The 27,607-nt window shown below is 44.7% G+C and overlaps 1 protein-coding gene across 2 annotated transcripts in view; it reads right to left on the bottom strand.

Moving 5' to 3' along the window:
- Positions 1-27,607, bottom strand: part of LOC142969266 (nectin-2) — a 72,832-nt gene that overhangs the window by 18,804 nt on the left and 26,421 nt on the right. Inside the window, exons 2-7 of one of the 2 annotated variants that reach the window (XM_076109078.1) lie at positions 25,638-25,747; positions 24,503-24,755; positions 22,689-22,982; positions 22,462-22,579; positions 21,652-21,800; positions 9,631-14,783 (exon numbers count right to left, since the gene is read on the bottom strand). In XM_076109078.1, the coding sequence (XP_075965193.1) occupies positions 14,200-14,783; positions 21,652-21,800; positions 22,462-22,579; positions 22,689-22,982; positions 24,503-24,755; positions 25,638-25,747 (1,508 nt within the window). In that variant the 3' untranslated portion in view covers positions 9,631-14,199. Of the gene's footprint in view, positions 1-9,630; positions 14,784-21,651; positions 21,801-22,461; positions 22,580-22,688; positions 22,983-24,502; positions 24,756-25,637; positions 25,748-27,607 lie in introns of those variants that run through there. The other variant, XM_076109079.1, reaches the window with a different exon arrangement.

Below are 27,607 nucleotides of genomic sequence, written 5' to 3'. Positions count from 1 at the left end.
CCCAAATGAAAAACTACACGATTAATATCTATGTGGAGAGCTGGCATCAAGTATTTTTGACAAATGCACCAAGACACACAGAAAAAGAGGGGACTGTGCGTGAGCATCCACATACACAAAAACAGCACCAACAACAAGCAGCTACAAAAAGAAGTTTAGATGTTCTTGCATTTTAAAGTGCCACGTTAGTGCTTATGACCTTTAAGGTTGAAGGGGTGAGTAATGAGGAGCAGGGCGACTCAACCAGGCCTGCCTGAGAGGCTGCTGAATGAAGGACAAGGATGGAGGGATGGGTGACAAAGAAAAAGAGAAAAATAAGAGAAGAAATATGAAGGCACTGTCATCTCATTTTCCTCCCCCCCGGCCCACCCAGCTGTTGTTCTCTCTCCCTCTCTCTCACTCAATCACGTCTAATTGTCACTCATCCCCTCCAATCCCCCCCCCCCTAACCACTTGTGCTGCCCTCCCCTCACTCGCTTGCTCTCTCCCTCCTCTTCTTTCCCTCTCTTTTTCTCCATGCACACAAATGACTCAGCGAAACAGGTCAAGTGTTACAAAATTCCCCCTGCAGCTCAACCTGCCTAATACAAAGTCTGGCTCATTGCACCAAGACAAGTAATACGCTGCCTACTCACTGAGAGGGGGCGCACACACACACACACACACACATGCATGCATGCCTACCACCAACACAAGATGAAATCAAGCCCATAAAATGCCTACACAATTAGCATATTTAACCATTATGTACAAGCATGCCAACTCGCACATCAAACAAATCATCCAGATATAGCCGTTTGTAAAAACAATTCTAAATCCAATTTGTTTTATTACAGTCAAAGATATCAAAAACTAATTCCCATTGCTTGTGATTATCAAAGTCTTAATCTGAATCTACAGGGAAACAAAAAGAAAAACATCACATCCGCATCCTCTCAATAGAGCTGAAAATATTATTTGGTAAAGAGATAAATAATCAGCTTCTATTTAATAACCGCGAAAATCCCAAAACATTTCCTAATTCCCCTTATAAATTAAGATTAAGATTACTTAATTGTGAGGATTAACATTATTTTCTGTCTCATGTGATAAACTGAACATCTTTGAGTTTTGAACTGTTAGTCTGAAAAAAACAATAACCGTCAATTGCAGCCCTACATATCAATTCTACAGTAAATATTAGTAGTGGAGCCAGTATAAAAATTGGGAAGAAGCCATATTTAAAACACACGCTGCCTCTCTTTCAACCTCTCCCACCTATCCACACTAATGAAAAGCAATTGGGCGACAGAGAACCCTGAAGCAACAGAGTGAAAGTGGTATTAAGAGGGCAGCAGCAGAGTAAAAGGCCTTAAAATAGGATTAATGACCGGGAAGAACTAAAGCCAACACACACAATGACAAACCTGGTCCTAGAGAGTACAGTATTATGCAAGTATGTTTGCTCAGCAGGCAGAGTGTTGTGATATAGAAATGTAACAGCTCCATATCTCAGGAAGGTGGGGACCTATGGAGGATAAACGACCTGCGAGCAGTACCTGGACAGTGTGCGTAATACACACATAAATAACTGGGAGCCATATGATGACACACAGTCTCCCGGAGAGAGCATGTAAACCACCGCAAACACAAGACGATAAAAAGACCAGCAACATTAAACCAGCTTGTTCCTACGAGTTTTGTTTGTCTGAATACCCAGGGAAGGACGGTCGTTTGGGAGGGTAATGACTGAGGACAACTGAAAAGTACTGGAACACAAATTAATCAAAATGCGAGACCTGCATTCACGCACACTGGGAGTGCTCGGCACCATCTATTTTTGCTGTTCATGCCCCGCTGTTGGCGCACAACAAAGAAGTTCCAGCTATTACACACAGTGAACGGAGCACAATTCTGCATCGATGTTTCTGCTCGTTGAAGGCTGCTCAGATGGCAGGACTGTGGCTGGGACGAACCAGTTATTACTGTCAAGGTGACAAAGAGCACGTCCACGTTTGCGAGAGCGATAATCGGCTCGCGTTTATAAACATTTCACGTAGAGCTCCTGTGATGCCAAATTTCAATAACATTTAATTTCCTCCTCCAAGATAAGACCTTTTGTCCGTGCAAGACTATTTTATTCTATTGCTGCACTAAGCTGACAGTTAAACGGACAGCGTGGCTGTGCTTTGCATGGCAATGCCGAGCTATTTTCTCAAACTCTGCCTTGCTCCCGTTATACACTGAAGTGCACTCTTCAACTGTGATTCAGGGCTGTTACCCACGATGCCTCGGTTGTGGGGGTTGAGTGACGGGTGACGTTGAAAATCGTTGACGGCCCTTGAGGAAGGGAGGGATTAACAAGGGGCCAAAGACATACAGGAGACCCCCAGCAGGTGCTGCCCTGTGGTCCCAGATCAACACAGCAGTGGCTCTTCATGAGGTGCGCGCACGCACACACACACACATACACAAACGCGTGTAAACACACACAGAGACGCAAGTAAATGACGGCGTCGGAGAGTAAACACTGTCTGACTTAATAGCTTGGGGCAGTTTAATTTTGTGCATACAGACTTCCGTTTCTTGGGGCCTAAATTAATAAGTCAAATCAATAATGTCATTCCCTTTTGAAATGATGCCTCTGGGTTCAAATAGCAAGTGATTGGAGATGTGTTGGAAGTGAGAAAAGAGGAATGACTAGAGATGATTTTACACCCTAGGACAGATTGGACAGCATTGGATTTACACAAACACACAATTCTTTAACAGACATTTAGAAGCAGAAGATAAGAAGATAGGAATGTCAGAGAAGATGGGGGGGGGGGGGGGGGGGGGGGGCAGAAGAAGTGATTACAGGAAAATAGATGTCTAGATAAGTTGACAGACAGATGAATGGGGAGGCAGTTTGTGGGTATAAAGGAGGAGCTGAGACATGCCCATGAGCAGACAAAGACACGCGCACAAACACGGGCACACAATTTTGAGAAGTCCTGACAGTCCTCTCCTCACTACGACTGTTATTTAACGTCAAAGAAAGCCGAGAGGACTTGAACCGCACAGAGGAACCAGCCAGTGCAGATATCTTCACCCGTCCGTACGCTGCTGTACGTCGCTGCAGACACAGGAAATGTATAAATGTATATAGAGCTGCGTAATGATTGAAAGTTATTGTATATCAACGTTCAGGGGAATGTTAATGGTAAGTTTTTTAAGTATGAATAACAAATGCGATATACATAGTATTATTTTATTATTATACTTTAAGTGTTGTGTTTTATGTGCGAGCAGTTAACACTATACAATAATGATACAATGCTTTGAAATATATGGAATAGAAATGGAATATACCATGATCATGTCTCTAAAAGACAATAGGCAGTTCCTTCCATTGAACATCGATTCATTTATATGTAGTTTTGCCTTTATCTCTCATATGGAGACAGACTTCAGAAAATATCCTTGATAAGATTATGATTTCAGCCATTTTGCCCTAAATACATACACAATGGTCTCATTTTAATATAATAGCATGGGTCATGATATAAGTCAGTGCTGATGCGGTTTCAAGACATTTAAAAAATAAAGAGCAGCACGAACATTAGATGTTCAACAGCAATCATTTGTGATAAACTCCCACACAGACAGAAACATTTGCATGCACTTTCCGTACCGCCAGGCAGGCAAACATCTGCACAGCAGTTACATGCACAAATGAACGTGAACACAATCATCCGCGACCATCCTCCAGTACCCAAGACCAAATATTTGCAGACTTATTTTGTTTTTATCTCCATACTCATCTCCCATTCTGTATGTTTATATCTGAGGTTATGCAGACGTGCGCGTGCCGGTGCGTGTGTATACTTTGTAAGAGCTGACTGTTGAGACGGTGAATTAAACAGCAAGTGCATTTGATCTGCAAAGCACCCCTGGGCAAATACACACAAAATGAGACAAACGCGCACACACACACGCACAGAGGCTTGCATAGAGCATCAAAATCATTTCCGTCACAGAATCTATTCTTAGGAGCAGAAACAAACCATTCTTTCCCTGATATAAATCTCTTTTATTCATACCCACACAGTCACGTACATATACATACACACGTACACGTACACACCGACACGTGCACACTTCGCTCAAAGCTACACTCCCTGGTGGTCATAACGCATTCACATAATGTTCTTTGTTTTCTGTTTTCTAGAACAGGATTTGTTCCAGGTAAGTCACAGTAGGAAGACCTTTTGGGGCTTATTTAACTCGCAAGCACGCACGCAATCGCGCTGCAACTTCCATCTGGTGATGGTGGGCGTTTGTGCAGGTGTGTCGAGGTCAGCGGCATTCAAATCTTCTTTCCCATCTCCCTCTCTCTCTCTCCCTCCCTCTCCTTCTTTCCCATCTCCCTCTCTCTCTCTCTCCCTCCCTCTCCCTCGCACAAACAACCTGATCTGTGAGAAGCTAAATCAACACAGCTGCAGCAACTCAGCCCTCACGGCCCTCCTCCCTTCACTCAGCCCTCTTCCCCTCCATCTTTAAACAGGCATCTCCTCCCTTTCTCTGTGCTGGTTTTTTGCCCTTTTGCTCTCTCCGTCCTCCAAGACTTCTCCTCTCCGTTTTATTCAATCTTGCATTAGTCACTGTTATATTTATATGCCGGCCAGCTCTCTGTAGCTTTTGCCAATACATAAAGCTTCAGATCTCACCCCTCAACCCCTTCCCTCTCCTCACACCATCACTCCCTCTTTGCCCTCCCTCCCAACCACCTCTCTCGCTCTATCCCTCTCTCCTTGCCCTTCTCTGCCCTCCCAGCAGTCGGCCCGAGCATGTGCTACCCTGGGGGAGACGTGCCTCATCCGCCCAACAATGCAGTCCAACCAACCAGTTACCTCCAGCCCTGTCAGCACGGGACAGGAAGAGTAAACGCCCATGGGCCTCCAGGGGAAACAGGAGCATCCACTTCCCCCCCGTCCGTCTGCCTGGCTGTGTATTTATATGAGTGTGTGTGTGTGTGTGTCACACACATATCTGAACAAAACTGACCAGAAGCCAGAAGATCGGATGTTATCGTTTACCGCTTGAGGAAGAGGAATGATACGATTTCCAATTTCCTGTGATTATCTACAAATGTAACTTCCTCTGCACTTTGCTTTCACCTTGCTCAACATGATAACAATAATCTGTTCGACCGAAGAAATACATTTCTCAGTCTGGTACTTTTAAAGCTCTTTTAAAAAAAATGTGTTCATTATATCGACAGGAAGGTCCTTGGGACATTTTTGTAGAAATTGATGGTGTCAAACAAGCTTGCCATTCTTTGACACAGATTTTTTTATATATATTAAGGTGTGGAAGAACTATCATCTTTATCTGCATTGCATTAACATCTTAGGTCATGAGGTAATGTTTGTTTTCAGAGCACACGGTGGGTGAGTGGTTGTTTCCTGACACTGCTGCCTTCCCGGCAATCACCCAAAAACAAACTCCTTAAAAAGTACCTAAACTTTAGAGCAGACATCATACCCCACAACAAAAAACAACTTGCCAACAGCACTATAGTCACTGAAAAGTACCTAATCTAACTTTCACAAACAACCATAGACAGAAACTAAATTGGTCTTTTACTGACTCACATATTGTCAACAAGACCAAATTTGTAACAAACTGGCTAAGACATTGAAATTGAAAATCCCACACACACTTTCATATAAAAAAAAAAAAAAATGCAGATTTCAATTTCATTTCAATATAATAAGAGTGAAAGTGAGCGATATCAACACTGAAAGCAATAAATGATTGTGTGGAATACTGCAGTCAGAGAGTATTAGGACTAGAAACTGTATACGATGAGAACAGCGACACAACGTTCATGTTTAGACTTTGTACAATGACTATGAGGTTTAAGTACTGACATCTTCAATTTGAGGGGGTTTATCTCAACATCAGATGATGCAGGGATTGAAGTAAGTCTTAGCCATGCTGGTCGGCCCACCACTTTGATCCAGACTGAAATAGCTCAACAAAGACTGGATGGATTCCCTAGAATCCTTCTAGATGTTTATGCTCACCAAATGACGATTCCTTGAGTTTTCTTCTCGCGCTACCATGTTGTTCAGATTTAGTTTTGATTGAAATGTCTCAACAAGAATTGTGATTTGTCACTTTCTATGATGGCCATGTCTATAAAGCATTATAAACATACGAATGTGCTATAATCCGCTTGTAACACTGTATAGTCAAAGTCCCAAAGCATTTTATAATGACATATAAGGTCAAGTATCATAATTGCTGGCCACTACAGTAAAGTAGAAGTTCATTTTACGTTTTGTGTGTGCAAGCATAGATTTATAAAAAAAAATGTTTAAAGCAAGCAATGACATATATCAGATATTGGGCCGGGATCAGTGACAATGTTATATACACTATATACTAATATTTTAATTTGTGTTAAAGTTTTGACCAATTTGTTGCTGCATTAAAAGGTTTTATACTTGAATTGTAACCCCCGTTAATCCTGAAGATTCAATTCACTGAATTTATATCTATGTATTTATTTTGTTTTCCAGAATTTATCTAATTAAACATTGGTATCAGATCGGTACTTGGTATCGACCGATACCCAAACCCAGACCGGTGGATCCTAAAGACATGCAACAAACAAAGGCCCTCCAGCCGGGAGACAAAAGACGTTGCGGTTATGTGGAATGCGCCTCAACCCCTTGTAATACTTTTGCTGACCCCTACACTTTTCATCCAGAACCATCATCAGATGGTGACGAAGATTAGTTTGGTATTTGGTCGTAAAACCACACTCATGACATTCCCATTAGACTCAGCTGTACTTTGTTTTTAGTGCATATTTGCAAATAAACTGAGAACATGTTAGCATTCTGACACTGGTAATTAGCTCCTCACAGAGCTGCTAGCATAGATGTGGACTCTTCTAATACAAAACATAGGGAAAGAAAGCATTAGATAAGTTAACACAGACTTTGAAATAGTCCTATAAACCCACAGACATCACCAGACACTTGTTATCTCTCCTTGTGATTTACTGTCAGGCCTGAACTACTGGTGCCTGCTTCAGTCTGCTCGTCAGTAAATGAAACAGATGCTCGGACTCAGGTCAGCTGACCGACTTGGCCAGAGAAGAACATTCCACAGTTCGGCCATAAAACTCCCTAATTACCTTGTTTTCATGCTCAGGATCATTGTTCTAAAACTGGAGGAGTATGTACGATACTAAAAGCTATGAGCCAAATTCAATGTGCTGGAGTACAGAGACTAGATAATGAGAAACATATCACTATCAGTTTAAAGACTAGCCGCTTAAAAGTTAGTGTTTGATACAAATATTCCAGTAACAAGGCGCACGCTGGAGATTTGATGATTCACCACAGGCAAGAACAAGAAGAGCCAGTCGCTTTTTAAGCCAAGAAAAATATGCAGGAACCAACTTAAATAATTGAGGTCAGAGGGAGACACTTGCTTTAATCCCTGTGAAGGCCCAGTTCACCGCATCCATCACTCAGAAACCCGTGCAACAGCGCAGGCCATTCATCACTCACTCTGGGATTTATTAGTTAGGACTGGAGCCGGGAGGGTGAGAGGTTAAATGAGGAGCATTGTGTTCGCGGTTATCAGCAGAGAGAGCCCAGAGTGGGTCTGTCTGCTAATCCACAGACACACACAGACACACACAGACACACACCATCAGACGTTCAATCAACACTGCGACTGCCAGAGCTGCAAGTTAAATATACATCCATGTAGAAACATGGATGTGTGAAACAGTACACGCACACACATTCACACACACGCTGATCACATTAGCTCGCACACACATACCAAACAATCTGATAAGACTTAAGCTCATAAACACTGTCACACACAAACATCCTGTGGAAATGGGAGCGGACTGCAGCCCAGCAAAATACTTGACGGGTGCCTAAACACATGAACAACATGAGCATACTTCTTAAGCATGCTGTATGACCAAAGCGCACACACTCTCATGCTCACTCTTTGTCAAATACACGCACAGAACTTGGTATAAACAGGGCCACAGCTAGCCGGATTGCCCAGGGGCACCTCAACATGTCTCATCACTGTAAGCTAATGTTGAACACAGCGGTGGAGCTTGGCGTAGCTGCTGTCACTTTGGCTTCGGATCCAGGTTATGTGCTCGGAGCTCAAATGGGCCAGGTTCTGCGTTACGGGGTCACCGCTTTTACAAGAGATGCACACTTTTTTCCAGGGACAAACGCAACCAACATGCAAGTGTTGCACAGGCTTTTATTACTAGCTGCTGCTTAATAAAAGCCTTTCTGCTGTGCTCAAGTCTTTTACATTCAGCTACAAAACCAAAGGAGTCAGAGTGTCTGTGTGTGGAGTGTGTGTGTAAGTGCTCTCCATCTTGCCAGCCTCAACTCCAAACCAATTAGAGAGGCCAGATGGTGGGCTGGACTCGCAGTAAATAGCTGTGCATTGACAGAACACGCCTGCAACAAAAATTAACTGTGACAAGGTGCCAGGATGACACAGAGATACATGACGGCATCAAAGCACCAGGCAAACATCGGGGATGCGCTGCCTCGACCGCCATAAACCAACTGTCACAGTTGTGGGGATGTTAACGGCACAACTTGATTGCATTGTTTGATGGCAGCACAGAGGGGGTACTTGTATGTAAAACAAAATAAGGCAGATGCACAAACACGCATGAAAGCACACATTCATTCCCATGCCAGAACATTCATACACAAACCTTTACACACACACACACACACACACACACACACACACACACTCGCACACCTCTACGTGCCCGTCTGTTAAAATTTGACCAAACCAGTTTGGTTCAGTCCGAGTTCAAACAATGCAGCCTTTGAGAGGCGGTCCTTTCACCGAGTTTCAGCTTGGCCTGCACATTCCCCAACTGAAAACACAAGCTGCCTCCCTCCAGGATAACCACTGAAGTTACAGCAACGCATTCCTCACATCTATGTGTGTGTGTGTGTGTGTGTGTGTGTGTGTGTGTGTGTGTGTGTGTGTGTGTCCCTGACAGGTGTTGGGGCTCCATTGAATATGATTATATACAGTTTATGCATCTTGAAATAAGTGAGTGCATACGAGCTTTCTATCACCACTCTTTATAATCCACATGCTCCGGTAAGAAATGTGCCCTTTAAACAAACACAGCAGTCTCCTACTGGTTACCAAGGCAGCAAGTTTACTTCAGCCAACTACGGAAACATATAGGACTCAGAGAGACTGAGAGGAGGTGGAGCTTGAGCACAGGACAATTGTAATGCACTAAATAGCCTCTCCTATTTCTGTGCTCAGTTTCATAAGCTTGTTGACACACACGCAGATTTATCAAAACTGAAATGAGACAAACAGCCAGACCAGGAAATGAGTAAAAAAACAAACACACAGAGGGGGGGGGGGGGGGGGGGTCTGGAGTGTGAAGGATGGGTGACAAGAGACAGAGAGGCCACTTCATATCCCGATCAATTCATCTAATCAGTGAGAATCAATGACTGGCGCTCTTATCCATCTGCTTCCTCAGTCATCCAAGCTAACCTCACGTGTTAAAGAGAAAGAGGGAAGAAAAGGAGAATCAGATATCACACGCAGCAACACTGGAACATTTTAAAAATCAAGAAATCTTTAATAGCAACCAAATACGAAAAAAATATAGAAAGACAACAAAATGGTGACAACAATTATAATTAGTTGTTTTTTTTCCTTCAAAAGACCAAAATAAATCGTAAATTTAAAAAAAATTACAAAAATAAAAAGTAACGTTAACACAGAGCAGTCGATAATAAAAAGCACATTTTGGGGTACGACTGTTTTGCTGTGTGTACAGTTCATTTGTATAGAAGAAGCACATTTGCCAGTTTTGGCAGCAATCACAGCGCAGCAGTCAAGAATAAAGCACTCAGAAAACATGAATTATAAAGCACTGCAAAATAACAGAAAAGAGGGGAAACTGTAAAAGGGGAAAATAAATCCTTCATGCTTGCCGTCACTGAGAAATACACAAACGTGACACCATAAATTAGTAATATCTTTTTCTCTGCTACATATTTATATATTTATACTATGTACACAGGGAAGTTTTCTCTCTTTTTTTTTTTTTCTTCTTTTATGCGAGTGAGATGGGAGATGTTAAGGCTTTGATTAGTCATCAAATGTTTGGAGCAGAAGAAATTGCAACAGTATGAGGATTTGTGTGTGTATTGTGTATTTTGACTACCTAACCTTGTGCTAGACCCGGGCCAGGATCGTGATTTCTCTAAAAGCATTTTGTCTCAAAGCCTCACTTGGGTGCTGAGGTGGGTAGCAACAGTGTGTATGTGTGTGTGTGTGTGTGTGTGTGTGTGTGTGTGTGTGTGTGTGTGCGTGCGTGAAGTGAGAGAAGTCTAAAACAACATTTTGTCGATGAGTAGGAAGTTGTGTGACTCTAAAAGCTTTCGAAGGGATCCGGGAAGGGGGAGCAGGTCAGCGTGGTGGCTTTTTAATAAAAGCTATATTCCCAGAGTGAAACAAAAGTGGAACGGACAAACGGTTTCCTAAAAAGCCTGTTTCTCTGATACTGGGTGAAAGGCGTGCCCCTGAATGCGTAGTTGTCGCTGTTCTACATGGTCGTTCAGGTGATTCTGGATCAGGTTGGACTATTTGTGGGGGAATAGAAAGCAGTGGAGCAGGGGACACATCATGCTGCAGCTCTTTCCACAGTAACAGGACTCGGTATATGTCCTGACGGAGCCACTGAGCAAGAAGAGGAGAAAGAGTTTTTGTGTGCGTTTGCTTTTGTGTGCAGCTATGCGAGTGCATTTGTGTGGGCTTATGTCAGGAGATGGCAGACTTGTCAGGTATGAGGTGTCTTCTGCACAGTTCGGCTGTGGGAGTGTGCATAATGAGAGTGACTGAGGGGTGTTTGTGTGTGGGCGAATGTTCCTCTGCGTGCGTGCGTGTGTATGTGTATATATATATATATATATATATATATACACACACACACACACACACATATACATACATACAGTACATACAGTGCGTGAATGAGTGGGTCTTCAAATTGCACAGTAATATCTTCAGTTTGCCAGTTTTCCATGGTGACAAAGGGTGGCTACTCAGGTTACAACCCCAATGGCAGTGAGAGATATCCCAAATCCCCCCTGAGCATCACAAAAATACTCACCGACACTACTCTACATACACAGAGCTGACTCAACACAGACCATCGCCTGTGTGGTGACGATCCACCTGATCATTTATGAGTATTGTGGGTATTTTTGCATTGTGCAGGGTGTCTGTCGTGACAAGGAGAGGAGAAGCCAATTGTGCTAAAAAACAAAAAACACTGTGTGCTTATTATGTGGGAATGCAGGCAATGCTAACAAAATCATTATACAAGCATATATCATTTTTTTTTTCACTAATACAAATCGACTCTTTAGGCAAACTCAGCTCAGTCGGTCCAGCATGTTTTAACATCCAAACCACCGAGGTATTAATTGGATTAAAAATTACATTCTGAATGCCATCCGAGACATTTGAACTTTAGGCTTAGTCGACCCACAACACCTTCCTCTGTACTTCCACAACACTGGCAACACTGGCTCCATCGAACTGATATTTACATTGTCATAAATATCCACATTTTCACAAGAAAAATAAAGATGCTTACATATATAGTACACAGATACCTCACACCAAAAAGTACATACAACAGTTTTGTCGCTATTTTGACCCCAAAAACCAAAGTATTTCATATTACTCATATTTCTCTTCGTTGCGGTGACACGCAAGTGCAAAAGTAAGTAAATTCATTTTTTTTTTGTATTTTGAGTGGTTGTGACAAATTAGCTGTGTTCAGTAAATTTACTGTACCCCAGGTTGACAGGAGTTGCATTTATGTATAAGCTAAGGCCATTAGACACTAATGCTATTGAACACACTGGCTTACAATATGCTAGACGGTGCTCAAACACTGAAAGCCGTCTCTCCGTTTCTGTCATCTGCCTCCTGTGTTTCTCTCTTGCTCTCTCTCCGCCTCTCTAAAAGGTTAAAAGCCATCACAATGGCAAACTAGCACTGCCTCGCCCGATATAGATACTTGTTATGAGAGTGTTTCTCACCTCTATAGCTCAAGGTTAAAAACAGCTATGATAGGAAATGCAGGCAAGCGCAGTCACCCTTGCTCTTGGCAATGTGTCACCCTGCATTTGACCTCATGACCTGCAGCTAACTGCAACCCAGATCTCTGCCGGGTCTTACAAGAGGGCAGTACAGTCATCGAGAGCTATACTCAAGCGATTCCCAGTGGGTAAAGGGGGGAGTTGATTAGAAGGCCAGGAAACGCATGATTAGAGGAGCTACAGTAGGACTTCTCTCATAGATTGTCCATCACAGTCATCCAGTGTCTATATAGATACAATGACGCATGCAAATGTACAGACTCGGCCTCAAGGACAGCAGCGTGCAGTAGCCACGCAGTAATATTGGCCTGAGCGGGCCTCCGGTGGCTCGTTACAAGGATAAATTAACAGTCAGGAGACAATCAGCCTTGAAGCTGCATCATAAAAGGGCCATTTCACTGCTTGTTGCCCGTTAGTCAATATGACTTCTGAAGCTTCGCTGCGGACGCAACCTTTTATGTGACCCGATCAATTCCCTGCATTTAACACCGTCCGCTAACGGAAAGAAATATGACATGCATCTCATTGAAAATCTATCTAACCTGTTGCGGCTTCACTTGGGGGGGGGGAAATTATGTTACATCCGGCCATTTACTAAAGTGTGGGAGGAGACGGTAGCGTCCATGCGGTGGAGTGAACATGGTCACTGCAGGTGGATTAGTCGGTCCTAGCATGTCAGGGCAGGCATAGCTGGAATAGAGTAAGTAGGGCCTTTGACACATCGGGAGCAGTAAAATACCCCACTGCTCTCTGTGGCCCTGACCTCGACACTACTGGATAAATCATAAACTCCCCATAAACACTGGGAAAGAAGGATGAAGAGAGAGAGAGAGAGACAGAGGAATGATAGAGAGATGACGGTGGGAGCAATCGCCACGTCATAAACGATAAGTGGTGGCAATCTGTTGGTCCCAGCTAAGCGAGCGACTTCACGGCTCATTACCAATCAAGCTCCTCCTGTCAGGAGCGCTCTGAAGAGACGAGGATGAGGAGGAAGAGAAAAGAACAGACATGCTCCTCTCTAGTCTTCCTGCCTCCCGCATCCCTCTCTCCCTCCCATGACCCTGTCAGATCGACTACACCTCACTCCCTCACTCGCTCATCTCTTACCTCCAGGCACAGGACAAAAGTTTGCTTGTGAATACCTTGTTGAGAGCTTAGCTCAAACTCTGTGCAAACTTACTTTGTTGGATTCTGATGCTCTGCTATTTGTGCAGCACAGAAGGACTTAATGTTCTTTTTTAAATGTTGTTAAGTCAAGCGTGTCTACTGTTGCTGATAGTTTGCAGAGAAGTTTGAGGGGAAGGCAGAGAGAGCGGAAATGAAAGCTCACCAGTAGAGTGGAGCAAATAATTTGTTCTCTTCTCTAAATCACCCGATGGCTACAGTCTATACCTTTAAAACCTTCCTCCCAACCCATCACTAGCTACTAACTACCCAGCAGCTGTCACAGCCCATTGCCTTACCAAAGCAAAAGGTTTCCCACAGGAGATAGCAGGCAACCCCTTCCACTTCTACAGTTTTGGTGAAGATAAGAGTGAATATGCAAGTGAGTTGCCGCCTTTATAGCCAAGCTTGTATCATGATTCCATTATTCTACTCCCACACTACACGGTTTCTCCGCTTTAGTCTGTCTGTCAAGAGTCCTTGTCAAGGTCCCAGTGATAGCGATAGCATGAGCAGAAGCAGTGTGAGACAAGTTGTTTCTTTTCTCCATTTGATTTCCAGTTCGTATGGACCAGATAACAGCAATGCTGTTTTCAGAATACCCCTCCACACCCTCCTGTTCATTCAGTTTATTCTGGGGCTGCACTGTGATTAATAATGGGTTATGTTTCAAATCAATTTTCAAAAATAAAAGTGGTAATATTTTCTCTTCTCTACTCAGACAGGAATGAGACCCTGGAGCCAAAAAATCCTCGGGAGGAATCCTCCATCCCTCCTTTTTCTTTTTCTTCTCCTCCTCCTCCTCCTCCTCCTCCTCCTCCTTTCCTCCTCTCCTTCTCTATACGTAAACAGCAGTCCGTGAGATGACAGAGCCATCCCGCTGGGACTCCATGTCATCATCCATGTAATCTCCAATCATATCATCCTGGTCATGGGGTGGGCGAAGCTGAAGGATGGGGGCCCCTCCAGTGAAGTTGTCATACCTCTCCTCCGCCTCCAGCTCATCAAACTTCCTCCTTTCTACGTCATCCAATTCATTGCTTAGCAGGATATCTTGGGCGGTGGGTGCAGTGGCAACAACTTCAGGCCGGCCCCCGATGGTGAGAGGCTGGTGGTGGTTGTTTTTCTCTCCGAGGCCCTGGTGGGATGAGCTGTCGTTGTAAACGTAGACGGGGCCGTTGTTGTTGCCGCCTCCGACGCCGCTGCTTGCGCCTCCGCCCGTGCCGTTCTTGCTGGCCTTCTTGCCGGCGCCAAATATGCGTGTCTTCATGTCACTGCCGTCATTGGCGCGGTAACCCTGCTGTTGCCTGCGGCTACGGGTGACAAGCACGGCGATCAGAGCGGCGACCAAAAGGAGGGCCAGCAGGGAGCCAATCACAGCTCCCGCCACCACGCCGGCATTGGATGGGTTCACTGAGGGCTCTGTAGGGGGAGGATAGGCAGGGAGGGAGAAAAAGGAAGAAAGAAATATGGTTGAGAAAAGCGAAAAAAAAAGGAGAACAGTGGGAAACATGGAGAGAGGGCAAGAGGGAAAATAGAGACAGCATAAAGAGGAGAAGGAAGAAAGGGTAATGTCAAGGAACAATGAGAAAGGTAGTTGGAGGATGTCAGTGGTGCTGGTCTGAATTGTATTCAGTGAAGTGTGCAAGAGTGCTGAGGTGTCAGTACAGTCAAAAGTGTGAGTGTGCGTGTGTGTGTGTGTGCTGAGCCTCTTCCTACACTGACATTTCCTCCTCTCCCTCAGAGCCGCTACTGTCCCAATTCCCACAGCCATGACAACGTCACATCACCCCGTGTTGCCCTTCAACGGCCAGGGTCTATCCAAGGCTCACCACAAATCACAAGGCAAGTCAAGGCAAGGGGGGAGGGCGGGGGCGCTAGCCACGTACACTTTCTGAAGGAGCGGGGAATGGCGCGTGCAGGGGCAAAACAGGTGGAGGCCATGCAGCGGAGGAGGATAATGATGGATTGAGGAGTGGATGTTGGGAATTAGAGGAGGAGGAGGAGGAGGAGGAGGTGGCGGAGTGAGTAAGTGACAAAGTGACACTGTGGAATGACGACTCTTCCTGGAAGCCATGAGCATAGAGCAGGTGGAAACCTTGGCAATGCATGTCAAATTTTATTCCAGCACTATTAGTTTAGTCACGACTGCTATGGTACACAATGCATACACAAGAAAAGAAGTACATTTTGAAATAAACAAAGACGTTCACAGAAGGCATACTGGATAAGAAGGGTGTAAGTAAACTAGGCTCCACAGTCCAATACACAGTATTTCTGTTTGTGTATCAAAACTCCAGGGAGAGGTACAGTAGCAGTGCCTAAATCAGGGTTGTGAAGACATCCCATATGACTTGTCAGCCATATAGGGCTCCTCTGAACCTCCCACTCCCTCGACTTCCCTCTGCAGTGATATTAGTAGAATATTTCAAAGCAGGTATTTGAACAGCAAAAAGACACAACTGGTTTGCAGAGAAGGAAACCACCAGTTAACAGGCTTTGTATCGTTTAAAATGTTTCGATTTACTGTGGCAATAACACACCTACATTTCACCAAAACACTGTTCTGCATTCTTTGAGCAATGTCTTTATAAAATCAGCCTATTTAAATACAATAGTTATGTTTGCAGCCATACAGCCTAAAGAAAATATACAACTGTGTAAAATGAGCAATATTATGATTTCAATCAGGAAGTATCTGATCACAATTAAGCAAAACAGCTTTCAGTACTTGCCATGGACACATTTCAGTCATTACTCGACACGACTAGCGAGTAAAGCCTCTGGGAGAACCACGACAGTGTTACTGCTTTGCACAGGCTTTTTGGGGCCATGAGTTCAGGGCTCTAAGTGCTTTCTGGGAGTATGACAACTCCCTGCAGACCCTGTGACCGTTTCCCCCATGTGGTCATCATCTATAACTCAGTGGGCAGGGAGTATGGCACCAACACTGCCGGAGTTAAGGGTCAGCTCCACTCATGCTGTACACATTCACTGTACTGTGAAGCACTTTCCACAAAAATGTTCTCCAAATCGCAGACAAGGAAATGTGTACAAGTAATAACTTTTATAGGTAGGAGAAACGCTTCAGTATGTCCAGGGTTCAAAGCATGCAAGTTTAGAGCTTAGATGTTTTTTGTATGAATACATGCATTTTATTATTTTTAGTTAATTAATATACTTGTTTATTCTGTTTGGATAATTTTCAATATCCCAGGTGCAGTAAGTAAAATGATTTCATTTCGCTGCACATTGACGCCGAAACCTTATCGTATGTAATAAAGTATTTTTATCATCCATCATCTTTAAGTGTTCCTGCTTTCTTCAGGTTTGAGCGCATGAGCTACATAATAAAATCAAGAACCCTTGGCTAAGCTGAACATCCTGTCTGTTGCTCTGGCTTTCCTTTGCACTCTCTGCGCTTTCACCAGCCGCTGCGGAGGATTAAACAGCGGACGCTGCAGTTGAAATCCCTGCCTAAATTTGAAAGGTAGTGAATCAGCCCGGTTCTTATTGTCATTCCTATTTCAAATCCATCAGAAGCCAGCCCCTCTTGTTAAGTGTACAGAGAGTTGGCAGAATTACTCGTGTAACACCGATTCTTGTCAAGAGAAGAAGTGGTAGTCTACACCGGTGCTCCGCTCTTCTCGTCCTCTTTATTTCTGCCTCTCCTCTTCTAGCCCTTTCTCCATCTCTGCCTCCACTCCACCAGCTGTCTCCTGCATGTTCTCTAAATCTAATTTTCCTGCCATCTCTCCATTTTATGGTTGTATTTCTGTCGCATGCTACTTTTCTCCTCTGCGCTTCATTTTCAACATGTGCCAAGGGGGGAAAAAAAAAAAAAATTCATGTGGGTATATTTCTCTCCACCGACCTCCCCAAGCACACCGTCTCCCTCACCTCCTTCTCTCCCGCGAGCAGTGCTAAATATTCCTGTTCACACACATAAGAGTGAGAGCTAGCCCTCAGTGTCCACTTGTAACAGGAACACAAGAAATGCATTATCACCTCGGGCTCCATGGAGCTCTGGCACATGCAACGCGGCAACAATCTCTGTGCAAACTTGGAGCCGGATGCTGCTACACATTGCCGTCTCATCAAAGGGAATTACGCTGAAATTGAAATGCAAATTCTCCCTAAATTCCTCTCATTCAATTATTTTTAATGTGTCGATAAAGTCACTTCTTAAGTGTCTCTCTCAAAGTCTCAAAATCCTTTCGTGGGTGATAATTCATGTTTTATTCTACTCTTCTAGAGACTATGCTTAAAAGATTCAAGAGATGGATGTAAAAGAAGCCACCCCAGGATCCCAGTACAGGCCCACTACAGACCCAGACACATCCTAACAAAGCACCAGAGGAATGTATTTCAGTGGGTGAGGAGAGGACATCTTCCAAACACATGCTGCTGGATGAGTTAGCAGAAAAACCTGCAATATGCATGCTGTGTGGATAAGAAGGGGGGAAAAACAAAGAACAACAAAGAACTACAGTACCCCACCCCTTCCCCAAACACACACACACACACCATACTGTGGAAACCAAAAAAACAGAATGCTTCTTATGAAGTCATGTCCAGCACGACTGTAAGCTCCAAGTGACCGCAAGTAATGAGAGAGATGGAGCGGAAGTAACGTCTACTGCAGCCTCCCAAAAACATGCATGGTCAGACACACACAAACACGCACATACACGCACACACAATCATGGTCACCAGTGGCCCGACGCTGGGCTGTACCTAGAGCATAGCTTAGTAGTATTCTCTGTCAGCATGTTAACTTATTGAAGAGAGCCGTGTGTGTGCGTGAGTGTGTCCTAATGAGGGGTGGGCAGGGGGCCAGTAGCAGGCTGGAGGGAGACTTGGCTCCATCAGACCTGTTCCCTAGCCGTTTTCGCATGGCCGGAGACACACACTGACAGATACAGGCAGACACACACACACACACACACCCAAACCCGGTGAAGGAAATTGGCCAAGCCCTTTGCTCTTGAACTGCCTTCCTAGATGAGTCTGGAATTGGGAGAAAATGCATCGAATTGAGAGGAAATATATTTTCCGTTGAACTGACGAGCCCCTGGATTGAGGACATTTAACTTTTTGAGGTTCAGCTGATGTACCCCTGTACAGAACGGTGAAGGGGTTAGCCACACAAGAACCCTGCGAGAGGAGACTGGAATGGAGGGATGGATGAAGAGATGGGGACTACTAAACTGTGATTAAGGAAGAGCTTCTGGTTTTAAAGAGTTAAGCTTTAAGAAAGGAAGATAGCACGGGCATAAGCAGGGGGGAGAGAGAGAGAGAGAATGCTGGGGGCAGGAGTCTCTTCTCTGAGCGGGGGAGATCAGCGCCAGACTTGTGGAGGCTCAAAGACAACCTGTGAGAGATAAGGAGGATGAGGAGAGAGCATATGCTAACTGTGAGGATGAGAGATGCAACGAAAAGAGCAAACTGCAGCAAAAGAGATGGCGAGGGAGAGATAAATCGAAAGAAAGCGGAGGGGAAAGCAGCGGTAGAATACTTTTGCGTGTGTGAGTAAGCAGCGGGATCGAAGATGAGAGGAGGTGAGGAGATGACATCCATCCCTTTCTGCCTCCGAAGGCACAGGACAAGACTGAGGGTCGAGGATACGGGCAAACACCCACACAGACACACACAAGCGCGTGGATTTATGTGTGTGTGTCAGCAGCTGTGGGGTAGAGAGGAGTGGGGGACCTGCTATGTAGCAGGTGCTGGCCATTTCACGCCTGTCGGCCCCTCTTAGCCCTGTTTGTATACACACATTCACATTAGCCTCCACAGGTCTGCATTGCTATCCCATCTGGAGTCATTCCGCATCTTTCTCTCGCTCTGTTTCGACAATCATCCACTCTTACATTTCACTCCGACCAATACAAACTCAATCTCTTTCTTTCTGAACACTTCTCGCCATCTCTCTGCCTTCAACAAAACCTTCTTCACTCCGACACTTGCTAGTTGCCTCGGTCACCTCTTAACTGCCGGCAAATTTAGCTCGCATCTAATCCTCCTCCTCTTTTGCCAGTGAGTAAGAGAGGAGTGGGAAGGAGGGAGGAGGTGGTCGGCCGAGAGAGCACAAGAGGAGGTGGAGGAAAGAGATGGAAGGACAAGGAAACTGTGGGAAGTTCAACACTGGAAGAGACGAGAGAAACGAAAAGGAGAGAGGAAGGGAAAGAAAAGGAGAAAGTGGGATGAAGAATGGGAGTGGAAACGTAGGATAAAAGACCGAGGAAGAAGGGAGCGGATGGTGGAATGAGGAGAGAAGCAGCCAGGAGCTGAAGCAGCAAAGGGTGACTGATCCGCTCTGAGAGGCTTGGAGACAGACAGACACACACGCTATGCTGAGAGATAGTGGAGGCCAATAGCACTGGAGATAGGATGCAGTGGCACAAGATTCCCATGGGAGTTTTAAATGCTGTCAGCATCTGCTCTCTCCCCCTCTATCCTTAATGCAACGCTCTCTCGGTGTTAGGGGAGCATGCTGGCACCAATTTATCCTGGTGCACGTTCTCTGGCTTTTTAGTTTAAAAGCAGCCGCCTCCATCTTCCTCCCTCCGCTGCCTCGATCGTTGTATCTTCCTTGCTTGTTGCTTGTAATACACAGCAGGAGATGGTGACATCCTTTGTGCTACAGAAGCCAGTTACGCTACTGTGCAGCAGTACAGAATGGCCCCAGAGGAGTGGTGATGCATGCGGTGGCACCATAAGGAGCCAAGGGACTCCCCAAAGATGGGGGGAGAGAGAGAATGAAATAAGTAGAGACTGAGTAAGAGGACAAGAAAAAAAAAAAAAAAAGGAAAGAAAAAAATGAGGGCATGAAGTAGCTGGGTTGCTTTTAAACTGGAGCCACCTGAGAAACACTTTTTTCCCCCATTACAGGCTAGATTTACCCCCATGTCAGCAGAAAATAACTTCCGGTTAAGTGCAGGCAGAAGAGTGGAGGGGATGTATTTTGTATGAAGTGAAATGCAGGAGTGAACCTTGTTGAGGGGTGCAGCTAAACATAGAGGGACAGAGGGGGTTGGAGGTATGGACTGTTTTTTTAATCAAAACGGGCACCGTTCTGGATGGTACAACAAGCTACACAGCACACAGACAGATGCATACACCTAGATACACACAACACATCGCAAATATGAACCAGCAAACACACAGACAGACAGTGCATCAGCGCTCATCTCGTCTCAGCTAAGCTAAGGCAACACTGAAATCGACTTCATTTCAAAGTCAACAGTGTCACTTTTAGTGATGGCAGCCTTATCTTCAAGTCACTGACTCTAATGAGCGCGCTCATTTGCTTTGCTTTAGTCTCCCCTGTCATTAGTGTTGGGCCAAGGGTACTTCTGAGAAGCTACTCCGTAGCTTTTGTGATCATGACTTTAGGGGGCTGACTGCTCTCTCTCTCTCTCATTTTAGTAAAATAAAGGAAAAGCGAAAAATATCTCATCTATGTGAACCGCTCACAATGTGAACTACCACTAAAAACCTTGTGAAAAAACGCTTTGTAAATGCCATGTGATGTAGAAAGCCGATAGATAGACCTTGAGTGCCGCTGAGGCATAGAAACTTTGATAATTCAGTTTTATTGAGAGCATGCAAAGAGACAGAAATGTGACATGCATTCTTAATAGGACATGGAGGAAGAGAGATATGAAAAGTTGAAAGGGAGAACCCAAAAGCACGCACATACATATTCACTCTCTAAAACACACACGTGGACAGAGCAGCTGGACCCACTAACCCTAAACTACACACCCAAGACAGACCTCAGCACAGATAATGTGTGTGTGTGTGTGTGTGTGTGTTTGTAGGCGTTTGTTCATGTGACATGTGAGGCAGAACAAGGTGTGTATCCCTGAGGAAAACATTGGAGCATAGCACACCAGGAAATGTGTTGCATGTGTGATGAAAGTGCACTTGGTTCCAGTTGAGATGATATAAATGTTTTAATTTACAAGCCAGGGGAAAGTTAGATGATGAACGAGACCCATGTGAGCCACAAATGTGTTTTTCATTTCACTTCTGTAATGCTAACTGCTTTACTGAAACATTTACTATGTCTAATTCATCTGTGTCGTAGGACATTTGCAAATTACACAAATGGGCAGATTTGCGATCTCAGGAGTGATTTTTTTTAAATGGTAATTTGTAGTCAAAGCAGGTTTAAGTGTATTTCTAAATGTTATCGGACCTACATCTTGAGGACACTATGTATTTATATACTTTCATGTTCACGTGTTGGTCTGTGTGCGCTCGTTTGTGTCCTCAAACTCACCTCTGACAATGACCGTGACCTGGTCCCTGCCGATCCCGATCCGGTTCTTCACCTCGCAGACAAAAGTGGTGTTGACCGCATCGTCCACCTTCAGCACCTTCAGCACGTTTTCTGTGATCACAACCGTGTCTGGCTTCTCTCCTGACATCCTGCAGGGACATGAGCATACCGACATGAGAAAGAAGAAAGGGGAGCAGGCCAAAAAAAGAATAAAAAGAAAATAGGATTGTAGTTTGTTTAACTTTGGGCACAATGAGGTCATTAAGACAGATGTGCATTTACAGAAATGTGCTGTATTGTGCTATGTCATCAAATTCCACTAATCTTGATCGGAAGTGCAAAACTAATCAGTACCCCCCTTCCTCAAAAGTCAATCCATTATCATACAGTGGAGGAAAATACGATGGGGACAGGAGCAAAACTGCTGGATCTGGGACCAAAAACTCATCTCTCCCATTTTTAAGTAACAGACTTTTCCATTTGTGTTGCTTTTTTTCTTTTTCAAATGTTGTCAGTTACGTTAATAGCTGATAATACAAAATAAATGGGGAAAGAGCGAATCATATTGTGTTTCTCATTATGCTCGGGTTAAACCTCGAGTCACCGAGTCCATTATGAAAAATGATACGGCTATCTCCATAATCAGAGCACAGGTCTGTAGTAGCAATAATAAAAAGTGCTGATTACAGCTCTGTGGACCTGGCAATGAAGGGTAAGGAAGATTGAGAGGAAAAGAGGAAGCAAGAAACGCTGAGAAAGAGAGAAAGAGCAAAACGTAACAAAAGAGATGATGGATGTTAAGATACTCACGTCTTCCACTGGGTGGTCACTGGAGCAGGGTTTCCGGTAGCCTCGCAGGTGAGCACGACATTGGTACGACCAACATACCAATTATTGTCATAACCTATGATTTTCACCTGAGGGGGGTCTGAGGGAAGGACAGGTGAATGGCAGAAGGGAGAAGAAAAAAAATGAACTCAATTAGTCACTCAATTAGAACAGGAAAGTAATTCATGGGTTTTGTGTGTGTGTCTTACACTGAACTGCTAGCTTCAACGGGAAGCTCTCTGGTTTGACCTGGGTCCTGTGCATCACCACGCAGCTGAGGTCTTTCCCATTGTCTGCTGGTGTGGGAACCATGCGGTACTCGCTGCTCATGGTCACCATGTCGTCGGTACCCGTCTTGGACACCATTGTCGCATTGCCGCTGGCTGCGGTCACCCAGGAGATCTCGGCAGCGGGGCGGCCATCAGCAGACTCGCAGCGCGCCACAACGACCGGCTGAGTGCCTGCTACCACTGATACGATGGAGGCCGAGTTCTGCGGCTTAGCTGATGGATGGATGGACGGAGGGATTGATGCAAGGGTGAAGGGTGAAGAGAGAGAGAGAGAGACAGAGAAGATTAGAGGATGTATAAATAGATAATAGAAATAAGACAGCTGAGGGAAAGATAATGTGCAGCATTATTGATAAACAATTTGAGTCGCCAGCCTGGCAAAATCAAATCCAAAAACACAAACCACTTTTGTCCCCCCCACTCACCCTCTCTCTCCCTCTCTCCTCTGTTTATTTTCTGTCCAGAGCATTGATAAACACTTACAAGCACCAGTCCAAACACATCCAAACCCTAAATCTTCTTTCCCCCTGCCTACATTTCTTTAATCTATCCCCCTCCCTATCACCCGCCACTGTTGATAAACAATTTCCATGACTGGTCCAGTGCATTTCCATACACAAATTCTCCGTCCTCCCCCACCCTCTCTACTCTATCTCCTTCCTCATCCCTCCACAATTTCCCTCCATGATACGAGTGTGGGATCAGAGGAGAGCAGGCAGGACAAGAGCTGACAGCAGGCATGACAAGCAGCCAGATCAATATAGTGCCTTAGGGGAGGCAGGGAGGTATGATGCGTTGGAGAGTGAAGAGGGTGGAGCGGAGGCACTGGTGGCCAAGGTTAGACCAATGGCATGGCATGGCATGGGCATTAACAAGCACACAATTGATCTGACAATACCACTTAGAATAGCAATTAAGCCTCGCTGGACATGCTTTTAACCTGCATGCTACCTTTGGGTGAGGGATAGAGAGCTAGAGAGACAGAGACTACTTTGCATATTATACATATATAAAATAACTAAAACTGTAACGGCTTCAATGCACCTTGATTCAACAAGGCTAACTCTACTGGAGAGACGAGCGCCATGAGACACAGAAAAGCGAGGCCAGTTCTTGTTAGGAATCGCTTTGACTAATGAATCTATTCATGGTATGAAAGTCTGGCAAAAGGTCTTTGACATTCCACAGATCTTTCAGAACAGGTTAGTCCGGGTTGTGTTGGGTTTGATTCCTTTGTACGCGACAAAGAGATAATTTAGGCTTGAAAAGTGGCACTTTTCCTAAAGTAATAAGACATTTTATAAGGAAGCATTTAGCAATGTTTCATGTCCTCACGAGACAGAAACCTGTGATGGGTATGAAGCCCCGTTGGAACGCAACCGTTTCAACAGCTCGGGTGTTTGCATGGCAGGCCGAGACATAAAATCACAACCCACTGTGGTGCATTATATTCAGACCCGCTTCCGTATGGTTGGAGGAACTCACCAGGCTAGAGCTAGTGTTGCTGACGTTTAATACCAACACGGGTAATTGTTAAAGTTCTGTGGTTCCAGAATCGGTTACCCTGGTATATTAAAAAATAAAGCAGCTACCACAGTTTTCAGAAGGAGATCAAATTGTGACATGAAAACATATAGTTATCATTTTAGTTATAATCATTTCTTTGTAATTTTCCTCATGTTTTGGATGCCAATCTGTGTATACACATTACATGGATTATGTTGGTGACCTACCCAGCATGATCAGGTGCGTGATGCCTTGCTCGTTGCCACTGGGGTAGGTAGCATACTCGCAGATGTACTTCCCCTCATCTGTCATCCTAACATTGCTTATCTCGATGGAGGGGCTGGCCAGGTTTGGAGGAGTGGGCGTGAAGCGGACTCTGCCCTTCACGGGCGAGTTAGTTGGGTAGCTGGGATCAAAGTTGGGGTGAAACACAGCGATGTTGATCCTCTCTCCTTCCTTTGGCTCGTAGATCCACGTGATCTGTGGTGGAGGGGAAGGGCACGGGGTCAGTGGTCAGGATGCGTACAGGGACTAGGGAACAACAGCAGGCCTCATTTATCATGGCACTGATAAGCGACACTGCAGAGCATTTTAAGACATCATCCATATTTCTGTAAACTCCACGGGGCAGTGTACACAGCGGCATCACAATCAAGGAAGTGGAACAGGTATGAATATGGATGCGACTTTCAGGAGCAGCATTCGCTCTCTCTCAGCTGCTCTTAGCGGAACCAAACTGAGTTGTGTACTTCTCTCTTCATCGAGATGCGACTAAGAAGTGTTTCTATTACCATATTCAATCCCCTGAAGCAAAATGAAAGTTAGTATTGTTTGTTTGGAGTAATAAAACATTAAGTCTAAATGTGATAAAAACCTATTACCAGCCTTAGGATAATTTCTGTGGGCTATGATTTGCTAGATTAAGTTTTAATGGGATAGGTAAACAAGGCACATGGACCTGTGTTATCCTTTTAATGTTTATTTTGATTGCAATGAATGGCTCTTATTCATCTGAGGGACTACGTTTCACACACCTGCAGAATCAGGTTGATGCGTAATTGACGAATACTTCATTCTGCAGCAAAATAGGCACATATTTAGCAAAATATTACATTGCATATTCGCTTAATGGCCAATGTGTTTGCTTCAATTGTGAAAGCAAATTGTATTCCCAAGCAATTTCAACAAATTGTACTGTGTCAAGTCAGCACAATGAGCTGCAATTTCGGGATGAAACAGACATTTTTATGAGAATTTCACACCACAAACCCAGTTTAGAGCCGATATGAGTGCAGTTGTATAAAGAAGTAATCAAATCCTAACTGAAAAAAAAAAGAAAATTCTATTAAGACTGTGTATCACCATTGTGAGCTGAATCCCAGTGGCATCAGTGAAGGCGCAGCGCAGGTTGACAGTCTGACCAGGATACGACAACACCTCTGGCTCCACCTTCACCCGCTGACCCGACACTCCTAGGAGAAGTAGAGAAAGAGAGGGAGAAACATTAATGTCAGTCTTTCCTTTTTTCCCTTAACTAGCAGAGGAGACAAGGAAAGGGAGCAGAGGAATCGTGTCGGTACAGAGCCTCCTGATAAATGAGGACAGTGTGGAAGTGTCTGGTACAACAGAGGACAGCATTAGTGAAGCCAGGCAAGTAGGCCAAGAGTCTGGTATCTCTCCATGGCCGTGCGTGTGTGTGGACGGAGTGGCAGAAAAAAAAAAAAGAGGGGGATATGTGCTGAAAAAACCCCAGAAAAAAATAGGAAATCCAGCTCTCTTTGGCACGTAGGTCATAAATCATCCGGATGGTTTATGCTTTTCTGTAGCCTGCCATTTGCTGTGCCGACACATTCCTGTGTTACAGCAAAGAGTCAAAATAAATATGCTTTTCTTAGTGCGTTGTGTCGGTGGGTGTGTGAGAAACAGAAAGCGCGAGGGAGCTTTAAAACGACAATCTGTCCACATTTACGCGTGTGTGTGTCTGTGTGTGTCTGTGTGTAATCCAGGTCTCAGTGAAAATGTAATTACTTGTTTGAGTAAGCGCGCATTAGTGTATGTCAGCAAGATGGCACCTGTTTTAAGTAACAGTGGATTACCTGCGGATACACAACTTCAAATGTCTGCAGCCAGGGTCTGTGTGTGTGCGTGTGAGAGAGAGAGAGAGAATGCTAGTGTGCTGACAATGTGTCTAGCAGAAAGCTACACACATACAACAGCACCAAGGAAACAATTTCCCCTCAAGACAAACAGTATTTGCGGAACTAGTTCCAGTTTGTGCTGAGCCAAAGCAGTTGTGAGACTAATATGATCTACAGGGCTGATGGAGCACACACACACAAACACCCACACGCATTAAACCCATTGGCTGGCAGATAAGAGCAAAGGCCAGTGCTGTCTTTCTCTTTTGACGAGCAATGAACACCGCACCTTCTCTACTCTCGGGAGATCCGAGTTATCAATACAGCGGAAGAGAAAAGGGAGCAAGGAGCAAAAGACTGAGTGGGGAAAGTGGAGGAAAACAAGCCTTTCCTAGAATAACACCAGCTGTCCCAGGACCAGCCCAATTTACAACCACAAAACAACCCCCTTGTAGCCCACAGAGGAACCTCTGGACAACCACCAAGCAGCCCGTGGGAGCAGCACAGAGCCTTATTGGGCTGGAGAGAGGAATAGCTTGCTCTTTTTTTCTCTCTCTTGGACACATACGCGAGCATATCTGTGCAGGTGGACACACAAAAGCATGTACACGCACACACATATCTGTCTCATGACAGCTTTATTGTCGATCTCCTGGCATGTGATCTTTAAAATGTCGAGCATTTGGAGAAGACTACGCTTCAACCCTGTCTAACTACCCGGACTAGTCTGACCAACTACAGATTGGCTTTTGTTAGGAATGAAAGCTGCACTCTGGTTACCACACGATGTAGCAGAACAAAAGCAAAGAGGATTAAGGGTTATTGAAACCCTTGATTACTAGTATTGCTTCAGTGTATGGACCAAATGTCAGAGGTCACTACACAATGTGGGACTGGAGATTAGTTACTCTGCCTCAGGTCTCACTTGTCTGCAGATGTGCAAATTCACACACACAACCACATGCACAGCGGTTGTGTCCACACATAATGTGGGGTTAGAGCTGAGCTGGGCCTGTTGTCTGTCATTCTGAGGCAATAAGAGGAGAGCCAACACGGGTCAGCTCCAGCCAGAGCTCAGATGAAAGACAGGCTGGCCTTATGAGACTCTATGCAGCCCCAGGGAAATGAATATTACACACAAGACGCATAAAGACTGGCACGTCTTTATCCTCCATGATAGTCCCCAAATCCCAG

This window comes from Anarhichas minor, unplaced genomic scaffold, assembly GCF_050575085.1.
Source record: "Anarhichas minor isolate MPS153535 unplaced genomic scaffold, ASM5057508v1 ptg000041l, whole genome shotgun sequence".
Lineage (NCBI taxonomy): Eukaryota > Metazoa > Chordata > Actinopteri > Perciformes > Anarhichadidae > Anarhichas > Anarhichas minor.
The sequence above is the reverse complement of the archived record's forward strand: the minus strand, read 5'-3'. Positions and strand labels throughout refer to the sequence as shown.